Here is a 13,086-nt window from a genome sequence, read left to right as displayed (position 1 = left end):
GAAGAGGAGGAGAGAGGGGAAAAAGAGAGAGAGAGAGAGAGAGAGAGAGAGAGAGAGAGAGAGGGATCAGTCAGGGAGAAGAAGGAGTGTGAGTGTGTGTGAGATAGAGAAAGATAAGAGAAAAAGATAGAAGTGCATTCAAGGACTTTGTATTCCACATGGGTAAACTGCTCCACAGGTTCTCAGATTGCAAATCCAATGATACAAGCTGACAAAGGCATACTAATAGTCTCCTCTGTGACTTGCTATTTTCCCTGAGCATGTTGTGTCCTGTTCAGTCTGCCCGATGGCTGAATATGAACCAATAACTACACTGATCTACAGCATCTCCGAATTATACGTTTTCAGTGTCCCCTCATTCTCACCTCATTGTCTTCAGTGTTTCTCAAAGTGTGGTCAGGGGACCACTGGTGGTCCGCAAGCTATCCCAAGTGGTCCCCGAGCAGACGTGGTAAAATATAATATAGATGAGTTGTTTGCAATATTGAACCAACTTGTATGTAAATCCAAACAGTTCTGCAACACTGTCTATGTAAGATATGCCAGTTTATCATATGAATCCTCTGACACAAAGTGCAAAGACAATAAGCAAGGTGGTTCAGTGAGTCAGCCTATTGTGTAGGCTAGATTATTGTGTAATCTTTTAGCTAGGTAGTCCGTGCGTTTCTTTTCTATTGGTTAAGTGGTCCTTTGTCTGAAAAAGTTTGAGAAACACTACTGATAGATAGATAGATAGATAGATAGATACTTTATTGATCTCGAAGGGGAAATTCAAGATATATTGCACACTAAGGCAGGGATCACACTGGAAATAACAAAGTGGCAGCGGTAAAGTGGAATGTGACGCTCAGACCATAATAATTCCAAAGAAGTTCTATCTCGTTGCAGTCTATGCTCTGCTCTCTCGTTGCAGTCTTTGAAAGTTAAACCAAGCTCAACACTCAAATTGTTTGACGCTAGTAGAGCAACGCTGCCACTCAAACTGTTCCGCTGCCGAACCATAGTGAACGATAGGAAATCTGACGCTTTGCCTCTGGTCAATGTGATCCCTGCCTAAGACCCCTTTGCTCCCAAGGTGCCAATCTTCTTGTAATCCATAGAGGCAGAGCCTTCTACTATTGAGCCTCCCTCTTGTGGAATAATCTTCCAACCTCATCTTATACCCTTTCCATTTTGAACTCCAGACTAAAAACATTCCTCTTTAGTGCATCCTATCTTTCTCAAATTTACTTAATTCTAATTATCTGATGTTTTATTTATTAGTTAGTTTGTTTGCTTGTATTGTAGCACCGCCACATAATTTATATAGGATTCACTAATAAACCTGGTCAGACAATAATTAGTAACCAGGTGATGTGTTTTCCACATTGTTCGTTTTCCACTCTTTATATGTACCTGTGGGCCTGTGTCGGAATACTGTCTGTATGTTTTCTTTGGTTTACATGGGGTGGGAAAACCACACCCGTCAACTGATTGTCTAAATGCGTCAGATGACGCACTTATCAGCTGGCTGTCAAACGCGTCAGCTGACGCACCTATCAGTGGATGTGGGAACTTTTGAATGGCTTTAAATAGGGTACGAGAAAAGGAGAGAGAGGAGGAAAAAATGCTTGGGGAGTCTAAGTGAGACCTGAGATATCGGCCGACTGGAACATAAAGCTAATTGTGGAAATGGCTAAAAGCCACACCGTTTTAACGGACCAAAAAGGACCTAATGCGATCGTTGCCGCGTTGGAAACCGGTAAGGCTGATCTGTTTTTGAGTTGCTGAGGTTGTGTTTTTTCCTGTGGATTCATTGGATTATAATTTTTTCGAGAGAAGTGACTTTGGTTGAACCTATGAGCATACGTGCGCTCGTTTGTGAATACAAACAGTTGTCGGGTGCGTGGTTACTACGCATAAAGGAAAAGCACCTCATCACTTTGGGGATTAATCGACTGAGTTGTACTTAATGAGGGTGAACTAGAGGGTTTGAAAAACTGCTAATACAAGGGTGTGCAAATATATTCTTGAAACTTAAATTGCATTGTCAGAACTTGTTTTTTTTCAATAACTTATTTAAATATAATCCAGTAGGAGGATCAGGATAATACCCGTATTTATTAGTAATAGTCACTTTTGAAAAAGCTGATTGTTACAGTTTTATTATTTTATGTTTCTTCTTTTTTCTTTTTCTCTATTATTGTGTTATTTGCTCCAAATGTAAAGCACTTTAAGCTGCATTCTGTGTATGAAGGTGCTATACAAATAAAGCTTATTATCATTACTACTACTATTATCATTATTATTATTAATATTATCATATGGTAATGAATAATGCAAAACATATCACCCATCAAATTGATTCATGTCATTGCATTTGATGGTTGGTATAAAATTCTAGAAGCCTCTGGTACTAAATTTTGTAGACAAAGGCTTTGGATTCCTGTCTCACAGGCAGGCTACAGCAGGCACGTAACTGATGCGTTCCATTCACAGAGACCCAGAGAGAAGAAATACTCTTTTCATATTGGCTGGTAGGGTGGTTTTTAATTCTGTATTGGTTCCTTCTGGTTAAAAAGTTGAATCACCATTTCATTTCAATTCTCATTTGAATGGTAACTGTAAGAACCATAGTAAACGACGGTTGAACCTGGAAACAGGTTACGGAACAGTAGAATCAACTGTAAACAAGCTAACCGCCCACTGTTATCACGATCAGGACCAAAGAACAACAAACTGAACAAGTCGGCTTCTTTTTTAAACTGAACCGCTTGTTTCCTTTGTGTGCTATAAAGAAGTGAATGAATGGACTCAGCTGCGCGTCATGGAGTTCTTTGCCTCCGTCATGGCGGCTGTTGACCCGTACATAATTAGCTTACACTATTATCAATGGAACTGGTTGATTAGTGTGTGGGACAGGTACCTTGTGAAAGATACGTGCCGGGGCCATCTCAGCTCCATTGAGGGTTTTCAGCAGGAACATGGGCCACGACGAGGCATTCAGGCGAAAGCCTAAACACAACACATTCAAAACAAACACAGCTTTGTTGTGTATCATGTTTACAAAAAATACATGTCTTATGAGTGACACCTCGAGGACATTTCTGAGAGCCTATTTCTCAGGACCTCCCTCCTGTTCTGACCTCACTGCAGTGATATAACCCAAACTACACAATCAAAAAATCATGAGTGACGAATATTTTTTAAAACGATGAGATGTTTGTTGTTGTCAATGAACTCACCCAGAGGGGGCTGAAGCATGCCTCCATTCTTCTCGCAGCTGCCGATGGGCTGGATCTCAGACGAGTCCACAAGGCGCCAAAAGTCGTTCTTATTGTCGCTGCCATCGAGCCGGAGGCGGAGGCGAGCGCCTGTCAGCCCCACCACTGTGGCGATGCAGGTGGAGGTGGTGTTCCGCGGGTCCTGTGCCTCCAGCTTCATGCCCGCTTTGAACTCGTTCAGCGGAGGGGTGGTGCTCTGCAGGGAGAGGGGGTATAAGGATGATTGGGGGGGCCAAACTACCTGTTGGCAGATGTCGAAGTCTCATTAAAAGCTACCTATCGCCCCTGAAGGTTGTGCAACACACTATTAGGTAAAGGGTACATTTTTGTCCATGCCATTTTCATTTGTTTTATAACCTAAAATATTTTGTTGAATGAAGAGTCAAAAGCAAAGTATGGTTAGCATTAAACATGGAATAAAAAATAAAAAAATCCAGTTAATTATAACTAGGAAAATAATTCACTCCTCAACAGACTAGAACTCATTAATCATCTCCAGAAAGGAAAAACCCTGACATCCAGGCTACTCTGGCTCCACAACTGAAGCGCTCCATTTGCAGAGCGTAAAACAGTTTTAGAAGACTGGTCTAAATCAGTGTTTCTCAAAGTGTGGTCCGGGGACCAATGGTGGTCCGCAAGCTATCCCAAGTGGTCCGCGAGCAGACGTGGTAAAATATAATATAGATGAGTTGTTTGCAATATTGAACCAACTTGTATGTAAATCCAAACAGTTCTGCAACACTGTCTATGTAAGATATGCCAGTTTAAATCATATGAATCCTCTGACACAATAAGCAAAGTGCAAAGACAATAAGCAAGGTGGATCAGTGAGTAGGCCTATTGTGTAGGCTAATATATTGTTGAAGTAAGTCTAATCTTTTTTTTTTTTAGCTAGTTGGTCCGTGCGTTTATTTTTTATTGGTTAAGTGGTCCTTCGTCTGAAAAAGTTTGAGAAACACTGGTCTAAATTGTTGCAGCAGATACTTTGCGAATGCAACGCTTTAGTTACATGACTGGTGTAGACTCGGTGTGATTAAGTCCCTTCAAAGCTATTGGCTGCATGAGCAAACCCTGAACAGGTTTCCTTGGAATACTGGCTCTACCATCTGACACAGTCTACCCAATAAACCTGGCAGACACCTTTAAAGGGATACAGCCCATCCAATTCTTTGTGATTCTAGCATATCTGTTGGCTTTTGGTTCAAACACACACACACACAGTTGTGTTGCCGTCCAGGAAATGTTTGATAAGTAAAATAAAGAGTAATAAATAAGATACATGATCCTGACAACTAGTGATGCACGATATATCGGCCACCGATATAATATCGGCCGATATGGTCATTTTTTTACACATCGGTATCGGTCCGATGTCAAAATAGGGCCGATGTGAACAGGCCGATAATCATTCCTGTGTATTTGACGTGTGTGTAGCGATCCAAGCGTGTTATCTGTCTACACTGAATCCGTTAAATATGACTTTCTATTGCATCATATTTCTTATTTAAAATAGCAGGGCAACAAGACTGACAGAAAGACGACACTGGGCATCTGACAAAAGTTCTTTCAAAACGTTGTGTTGTATTGCGCTGCTCGCATTGCTTGCAGTCAAGTTGATGGCTGGCTTGCATGTCATGTCACGCCTAGCACTACATCTCTCGTAGGCTAAATATAACTGTGTATCAGGCAGAATGTAGTTATATGGTCGTAATAGGAATTTAATAGGGCTGTAACGATATGCGATTCAAAACTGAAATCGCAACACGCATATCCACAAACCTGTGTCGCGGTGTGAAAAGGCAGAACCGACACACCCTTTCTAGTGTCTAGCAGTGCTTCAAGCTTACGCCGACAGCAGAAACAACACACATCTCCCGCTTTTACTTGGCGGTAGCCTACGTTGCTTTCATTGTAGACTTTACCAAACAGTATAACCCCCCTGTTAACCTTTCCTGCTTTGTTTCAGACCGTAGTCAGAAACGCAGGGGAGATTCGTTATTCGAGGGCCGATGTTATAAGATAGAATAACGTCGGGGTCACGGTCCCATTTCTGATGAGCAAAATACACGAGCTGAACTTTATGGAGTTTTATTTTCGACAGTAACACCGCTCACACTGTGTACAGACTCCAACTTGAACTTCCACACTCTCTGCTCCAGTCGCATACATACACTTCCTCACTCTATCTCCCTCCTTCCCAGCTTCCCACACACACACACACACACACACACACGGAGCTCTCTTAAAGGAGCCGCAACACCATTTTACAACACTCCTCTCTTTGCCCCGCCTCTCTCAAGCTCACTCAATGGACACGCGCGACTCGGCTAACGCAATCCAAATAAAACATTACAATCGTGGGAAAGCAAGGACTCATAGAAGACGACTAGCTAAATTACTATTAAATCTGCTTAGCAACATTAGCATGCTGCACATATTTGTTTAAAACTCTTGGTTTCAAGTTGACTGATCATCTCAATACCAATGTTTCCCAAAAGTGCCTGTACCAAGGAAAACAAGTATTACCTTTAAACTTAAACACACATGGGGAAACTGAACAGTCCAATCAGTAGACTATGACAAGCTAGCCAACTATGCTACTATGGTACTTTGTTTACAATATTTCCAGGCTTCAACCACACAGCTGAATTAAAGAGGGAGAGTTGTAATATAAATAGTAGGCCTGTAGTGTGCCATACCTATAGGCTAATCTGCATAAAGTGCTGTCATAAATATCAGACATTCAGTATTCTCTCTTTTTATATCAGGATATAAAATAATACAGATATATTCTATTTTGGAAAATAGCTCTTTATTTGATTATCATAAGAATGTGTTTTCTATACAGATATATCGACATCGGTAAATATCGGTATCGGCCATAACAGCAAAATTAATATCGGTTATCGGTATCGGCCACAATTTTCACATCGGTGCATCACTACTGACAACGGATCAATATATTGCCAGAGAGACTGGCATCCCATGACAGAAAGCAGACAGAGACACAGTCAGAGACAGTCTATACCTATTTCACTTGTTCTTTGCTTATCAGAGAGGATAAGCGGATTTGACCGACATTGCCAGTGCATCACTCTTTGTGCCTCCTTGCCTGTGCCTCAATACCAGTGCAACACTCACCTCCACCATCATTGGCTATCGTACCCCCACCATCACTGGATATTGCACCCCCCCACACACACACACATGGCTATCACGAACAATGAGGTGACAACGACCTCAGTCAACAGCCATCAGACACACAGATCCCAGATGCACCCCTCCCCCTCCCCTCACACCCCCCATCATCACAGCAGATCAAGTAAGAGCTCAACTAAACTTCACCTCAATAAGGCAGCAGGGCCTGACAGACTGTGTCCAAGGCTACTCAAGGCCTGTGCTGCTGAACTGGGGAAGCCACTGAAACACATCTTCAATTTGAGTCTACGCCAAGACTAGTTCCGACATTGTGGAAGACATCATGTCTCAACCCCGTCCCTAAGAAGCCACACCCTAGTGAGCTTAATGGCTACAGACCTGTCGCTCTAACATCCCATGTGATGAAGACAATGGAGCGACTGGTCTTAGGTATGCTCAGACCCCAGGTACGCCATGCACTAGACCCGTTACAGTTTGCATACCAGGAGAAAGTGGGCGTGGACGATGCCATCACTTATCTTCTACACAGGACACATTCTCACCTAGACAAGGGGAAAAGTGCTGTGAGAATCATGTTCTTTGATTGCTCAAGTGCTTTTAACACCATCCAACCCCTCAGACTGGGAGACAAGCTCTTGCAGATGGGTGTGGACACTCACCTGGTAACCTGGATTACAGATTACCTGACCGAGCGACCACAGTTCGTCAGACTGAAGAACTGTCTCCCTGACACGCTACCAGTCTCCATTGATGGGGTCAATGTGGAGGTGGTAAGCACCTACAAGTATCTGGGTCTCCACCTGGACAATAAACTGGACTGGTAAGCCAACACTGACGCACTCTACAAGAAAGGGCAGAGCAGGCTGTACTTCCTGAGGAGGCTGCGGTCCTTCAATGTGTGCAGCAAGCTCCTCAGGATGTTCTACCAGTCTGTTGTTGCCAGCGTCCTCTTCTATGCAGTGGTATGCTGGGGAGGAAGCACAAAGAAGGATGTGGGGCGACTTGACAGGCTGGTAAGGAAAGCTGGCTCTGTAGTGGGAGCTGAACTGGAATGCATTACTTCAATATCTGACAAAAGGACCCTGAACAAACTGATCAACATCTTGGACAATGAGTGTCATCCACTCCACAGCACTATTGTAAACCAGAAGAGCCGGATCAGCTGGAGACTTCGCTCACTGCCTTGCACAACAGACAGACTGAGGAAGTAATTTGTCCCCAGGGCCATTGAACTGTTCGTTGCTTCACTTAAGGGAAGAGGAGAGATAGACTTCTCCGCATAGTCTGTCTGCCTCTTTACCCCCTCCATGTTTGGATACTGTCTGTCCTCAAGCCACTTTTTACCACTGTTTTTCTGCCTCTGCCTCACAGAGGCTGGTAGCATGAAGTGCAATTATATCTCCACACGGTACGTGACAGAGGCTGGTGGCAATGAAAAGCAATCATACAAAGCGAGACGAAGCCAACGCTAACTTCTGAGGGATGGAGGTAGCCTATTCACATTACTTCGAACTCGTTGAAACTAAGGGGAGGAATGTAAGTGTTAGTTGTAGCCTAGCCTACACGGTCCCCTATTCTGTCTACTGCCGTTAACTCAACTGCCAGCCTATTGATACGAGATTGAGCGCCTGTTTAATGAAAGAGTATAAGGCTATAAAATAAGCCCTCATCCATTTTGTGTTCACCTATATGCCCAAGATGTAGCGAGGCTATGTTATTTGATGTTGTTTCATAGGGCTTTAGTGGTGGTGTTGAAGCCTATAAGCCCAATATTTTCTTGTCAAGTGCTCTGTTTGTGGCATTTTTTTTTATAATAAAGAGCACAAAAGAAATACCTGTTATGTCCTCCATAGTAGAACTTTATGTAGGCCTACACATTTAGGAACAGATATTGGGTTCTGCCCAAAGTCGAGCAACGTAAAAGTAACGAGTAACGTAAAAAGGAGCCGGCGGAGCCGTTTAGTCCATGTCAATTGTTTTATTCGGCAAAACTTAAGCCCTTTTGACATTTTGCCTGCCGTGGCTATATTAAAAAATGTTCGCCTCCCAAGACAACTCATTATGGAGCTGCTGCACCTTCTCAAACATGCGCTTGCCAGGCTAACGCGACAGAATTTTGCTTTAAGCCCTGAAGTCCAGCTGCTTGCAGCGCTAAGGTTTTTTGCTACAGGGAGCTTCATCGTGGTCTTGGGAGAGGGCTACGGCTTAAGCAAGACCTCGGTGTGGAGGTGCATCCACAATGTCACCAACGCCCTTCTGCGCCATGCCGGGGATTACATCCGGCTGCTGGCAACACGTCAGGAGGTCCAGGAGGTGCACCAGGGCTGTCATGCCATTGCTGGCATCCCCTGAGTCTTGGGCCTGGTGGATGGCACACTCATCCCTATCGCCAATCCATCAGTGATTGATCAGGCGTACATATTGCGAAAGGGATACGCGGCCATAAACGTGCAGGTCACAACATATCGTGTTAACATATTACTGACAATTTAATTGAATTAATTTAATTAATAGTGTATATTTTACTGATAACTTAAACTATGTTAAAATAAATGTTACTGGAATAATTTGAGGAATGTTTCATTTGCATAGAACGTGTTGTCTTTCTTAACGCCATCATGCACCTTCGCGTGAAGTGGAAAATCGATTCCTGAGCAATCGATGCCAACTAATTCAGCACCTTCACTTGGGACAGCGCCTTTGTAACGCCGAGCGAAGAGGCAGCATGTTAAGAAGCTTCCTAAGGGACACCGGGGAACACATTTAGGAACATGAACAACTTTGGTAAGATATATCTTTTCGAAGTCTTCTTAGCGCGCTAAGAGTGAGCGTTATCAGGGAACCGGCTCCAGTTCTTTTCACGTTTGGTCCACAGCATCATGGAAACCCTGTGGTTTTGGTGAGTAGCGAGGCATTTTTTTTTATAATAAAGAGCACAAAAGAAATACCTGTTATGTCCTCCATAGTAGAACTTTATGTAGGCCTACATATTTAGGAACAGATATTGGGTTCTGCCCAAAGTCGAAAGCAACGTAAAAGTAACGAAAGTAACGTAAAAGGAGCCGGGCGGAGCCGTTTAGTCCATGTACATTTTTTTATTCGGCAAAACTTAAGCCCTTTTGATATTTTGCCTGACGTGGCTATATTTAAAAAAATGTTCGCCTCCCAAGACAACTCATTATGGAGCTGCTGCACCTTCTCAAACATGCGCTTGCCAGGCTAACGCGACAGAATTTTGCTTTAAGCCCTGAAGTCCAGCTGCTTGCAGCGCTAAGGTTTTTTGCTACAGGGAGCTTCATCGTGGTCTTGGGAGAGGGCTACGGCTTAAGCAAGACCTCCGGTGTGGAGGTGCATCCACAATGTCACCAACGCCCTTCTGCGCCATGCCGGGGGATTACATCCGCTGCTGGCAACACGTCAGGAGGTCCAGGAGGTGCACCAGGGCTGTCATGCCATTGCTGGCATCCCCAGAGTCTTGGGCCTTGGCACACTCATCCCTATCGCCAATCCATCAGTGATTGATCAGGCGTACATATTGCGAAAGGGATACGCGGCCATAAACGTGCAGGTCACAACATATCGTGTGAACATATTACTGACAATTTAATTGAATTAATTTAATTAATAGTGTATATTTTACTGATAACTTAAACTATGTTAAAATAAATGTTACTGGAATAATTTGAGGAATGTTTCATTTGCATAGAACGTGTTGTCTTTCTTAACGCCATCATGCACCTTCGCGTGAAGTGGAAAATCGATTCCTGAGCAATCGATGCCAACTAATTCAGCACCTTCACTTGGGACAGCGCCTTTGTAACGTCGAACGTAAGAGGCAGCATGTTAAGAAGCTTCCTAAGGGACACTTCGGGGAACACATTTAGGAACATGAACAACTTTGGTAAGATATATCTTTCGAGTCTTCTTAGCGCGCTAAGAGTGAGCGTTATCAGGGAACCGGCTCCAGTTCTTTTCACGTTTGGTCCACAGCATCATGGAAACCCTGTGGTTTTGGTGAGTAGCGAGTGGTTGACACTAACCTGTCTGAAGCAGTGGGCTGGAGCAGCAGTAGCACCCGTCTCCTTCAGGTATTTGTCCCAGCTAAAGTGGCCTGCTGATTGGACATCAGGAGAAGAGACAATTAATGCAGTCCTTTTACAAGAACAAAACTGCAGGGTCTGTAACCAACACACAGCTAGTTGTCTCAGGTACTGTATTAAGTTGGATGGCTGCATGTTGCATGGCTCACTAATCATTTTGTGTTTCATACTCAAAATCCACAGACAGAGACTACTGTATCTGACTTGATAAAAAGGGTTGCTTTTTTGAGTGGAGATATTTCCTGATGGGAAAAGTACACAAACTGTTGTTAAACAGGAAAGTTAACCTGTTTGTTTATTTACAATAAATGAATGCAGTCGAGAGGAAATGTGATGAGCATATTTTGTGATTCCAGCCTGTCACTGATATTATGTTATGGTGGTTTGTACCTTGGTATTGAGATGGCACCCGCGACGGTCGGCCGCTGCGTGGATGTTTGATTCGTCTTCCATCCTTCCACTCAATAGCTGTGCAGAGATGGTGAGAACTTAGTCCCCTAAGAACTTTACCCCTACTATGCAATGTAGAAACTGTCTGTCATTTGATAATTAGAGATGTTTTTATTATCTCTTATCTGATGAAAGATGGTATGACATGAAAGATATTCACAACTATTTCACCATCATTAACATTTGTTTATGTTGAACTTGTTAGACTAAAGTAAGCATGACCCTACCTTTTTGTGGTACTGGCTTCTTCATTGTCCAGCTATAACCAATCCCTGAACAGAGATGCACCCTGAGAGTAGAAAGCAATAGAGAAAGTGATGAGGGGATTTTTCCCCGTATGCCAATGCACAGCCACAGGCTTAAGGGCAAACACTGGTCATCCCCAACCCCTCTTGTCCCAGTGAACAGGAGGTCAGTCATACAAGAGAGCTGAACATAAGAAGATATTTGCATAGCAAAAATAAACATGGAAATTAATTTCCCCTCTCGCTCTTTAGGTCTAGTAAGCAATGGAATGCCGACACCACACCGGAGATAGAGGTGTGTCTGTCCCCAAAGGAGTTATTGTCAGTCAATTCAATTTTATATTCAGACGTGTGGGTCAACAGGTCAGACAATTAGAGGGTGTCATAGACAGTTCATCCGAGAGGGAACATTTGTTTTGTCTGGAGAAGAGTAAATCTTCGAACTACCGAAGCTAGGGGGGCATGGCTAGTCTGTGATTGTTTATTATGAACAGTCAGTGAGATACGAAAGAAGTAATGTTATCTGATTACAGATTCCGTTTTAACAATCGTAGCGTTAGTTGATTAAATAAGAAGCGTGCATGGGCGAAGGATAATAATGAAAAACGACGTTATTTTACAACATTTGAAGGCTGAATTACAACTGAAAGACAAACAACATCGGTGATTAAAAAATGTTACCTACCTCAATCTTGCATAACTGTTGAAATGTGCCGCCTTCAGTTGTGATTTCTTTCAAAAGAATTGCGCCTTTTTCTTGCGCCAACTCAAGGGATTGCGTCCAAACATAGGCGAGCAGTTCCCTCCCTCTTCCTTCTTCCCAAGAAAAAAATTGACAGGAGCGAGCAACGTTATATTCCTGGGACAGTTATCCCATTCGCAGCTAACTGATTAGCTAGCGTCAGATTAAGATGGAACAGCAATCTGATTTCCTGAAGCAGGTAACAAAAAGTCACAGTAGTATCAAAGAGGTCATGAATTATAAAAAAAATAAAAAAATCTTTTGAATTGAGGTTACCTAAAAGAAAGCGTGAGCTGTAGGCTACCGTTTCAAAACACAAAGCCCGAACACTGGACTAATGTTATAATGGGGAGCTGACCAGGGAGGGTTGAGTCACGCGTCGTGTTCAGTTTGTGCGTAAATAACTTGGGCACCCAAGAACAATAAATACAACGGCGCGCTTCAACACAAAACGAATACGCCGAGCATGCTTCACAGCAGCTATTACGCTTTAATAAGCTAAGCTACGTGATAGCGGGAACCCAGCTAACATTGTTTTCTTAGCCATGAGCCATAATGTTGCGAACTACCAAACAAATGTGACAGCGTGTTTGAAACATGCACCGGGAAATCGCCTAGAACGCAGAACGTTCATGTGCAACGAAGAGACTGGGAGTGGAACTGATTATAATCACTTGCATGCTCCAGAAGTGGGTTTACCTTGAGGTGGGTTTGTGTATTTTCTGATGTGGGTTAGTAGTGCCTATCCGCCATGTTTCGAATGTGCTTGTGTGTGTAGAGACGAGACGAATGGGGTTGCCAGCCGAGCCACGAACCAGTAGCCTACTCGGAGCTAGATGGGGGGATTTGGTTAGACTGAAATGTTGGGAAAGTATGCCTCCTGTCGGCCAAGAGGCGAACATGTAGACTGCCTGGCCAAAGAAAAAAGTCGCAGCACATCTCTTTCATTTGGTATCACTTTTGGCTGTTATAATTCAGCCATAGCAAACGCTTGACCTATGATTTACTAACCCCCATAGGATTGTTTGTGTGTGTGTGTGTGTGTGTGTGCGCGCGCGCATGTGTGCTCACATAACAAAACATAACAAAAATGTCCAATCAGGTAGAGGGTCACCATATCTTGACCC

General features: G+C 43.3%; 1 protein-coding gene across 1 annotated transcript in view; it reads right to left on the bottom strand.

Annotated features, from left to right (window-relative positions):
- LOC125306343 (polycomb protein SCMH1-like) overlaps positions 1-12,734 on the bottom strand; it is a 34,463-nt gene extending 21,729 nt beyond the window's left edge. The window contains 7 exon segments of the mRNA XM_048261657.1: positions 2,906-2,994; positions 3,225-3,459; positions 10,463-10,536; positions 10,913-10,990; positions 11,200-11,261; positions 11,903-12,149; positions 12,659-12,734. Of these exon segments, the coding sequence (XP_048117614.1) occupies positions 2,906-2,994; positions 3,225-3,459; positions 10,463-10,536; positions 10,913-10,990; positions 11,200-11,224 (501 nt within the window). The 5' untranslated portion in view covers positions 11,225-11,261; positions 11,903-12,149; positions 12,659-12,734.
- Positions 12,735-13,086: the final 352 nt, after the last annotated feature.

Source organism: Alosa alosa, chromosome 13, assembly GCF_017589495.1.
Source record: "Alosa alosa isolate M-15738 ecotype Scorff River chromosome 13, AALO_Geno_1.1, whole genome shotgun sequence".
NCBI classification, from domain to species: domain Eukaryota; kingdom Metazoa; phylum Chordata; class Actinopteri; order Clupeiformes; family Clupeidae; genus Alosa; species Alosa alosa.
This window is presented reverse-complemented; position numbering and strand designations above follow the sequence as displayed.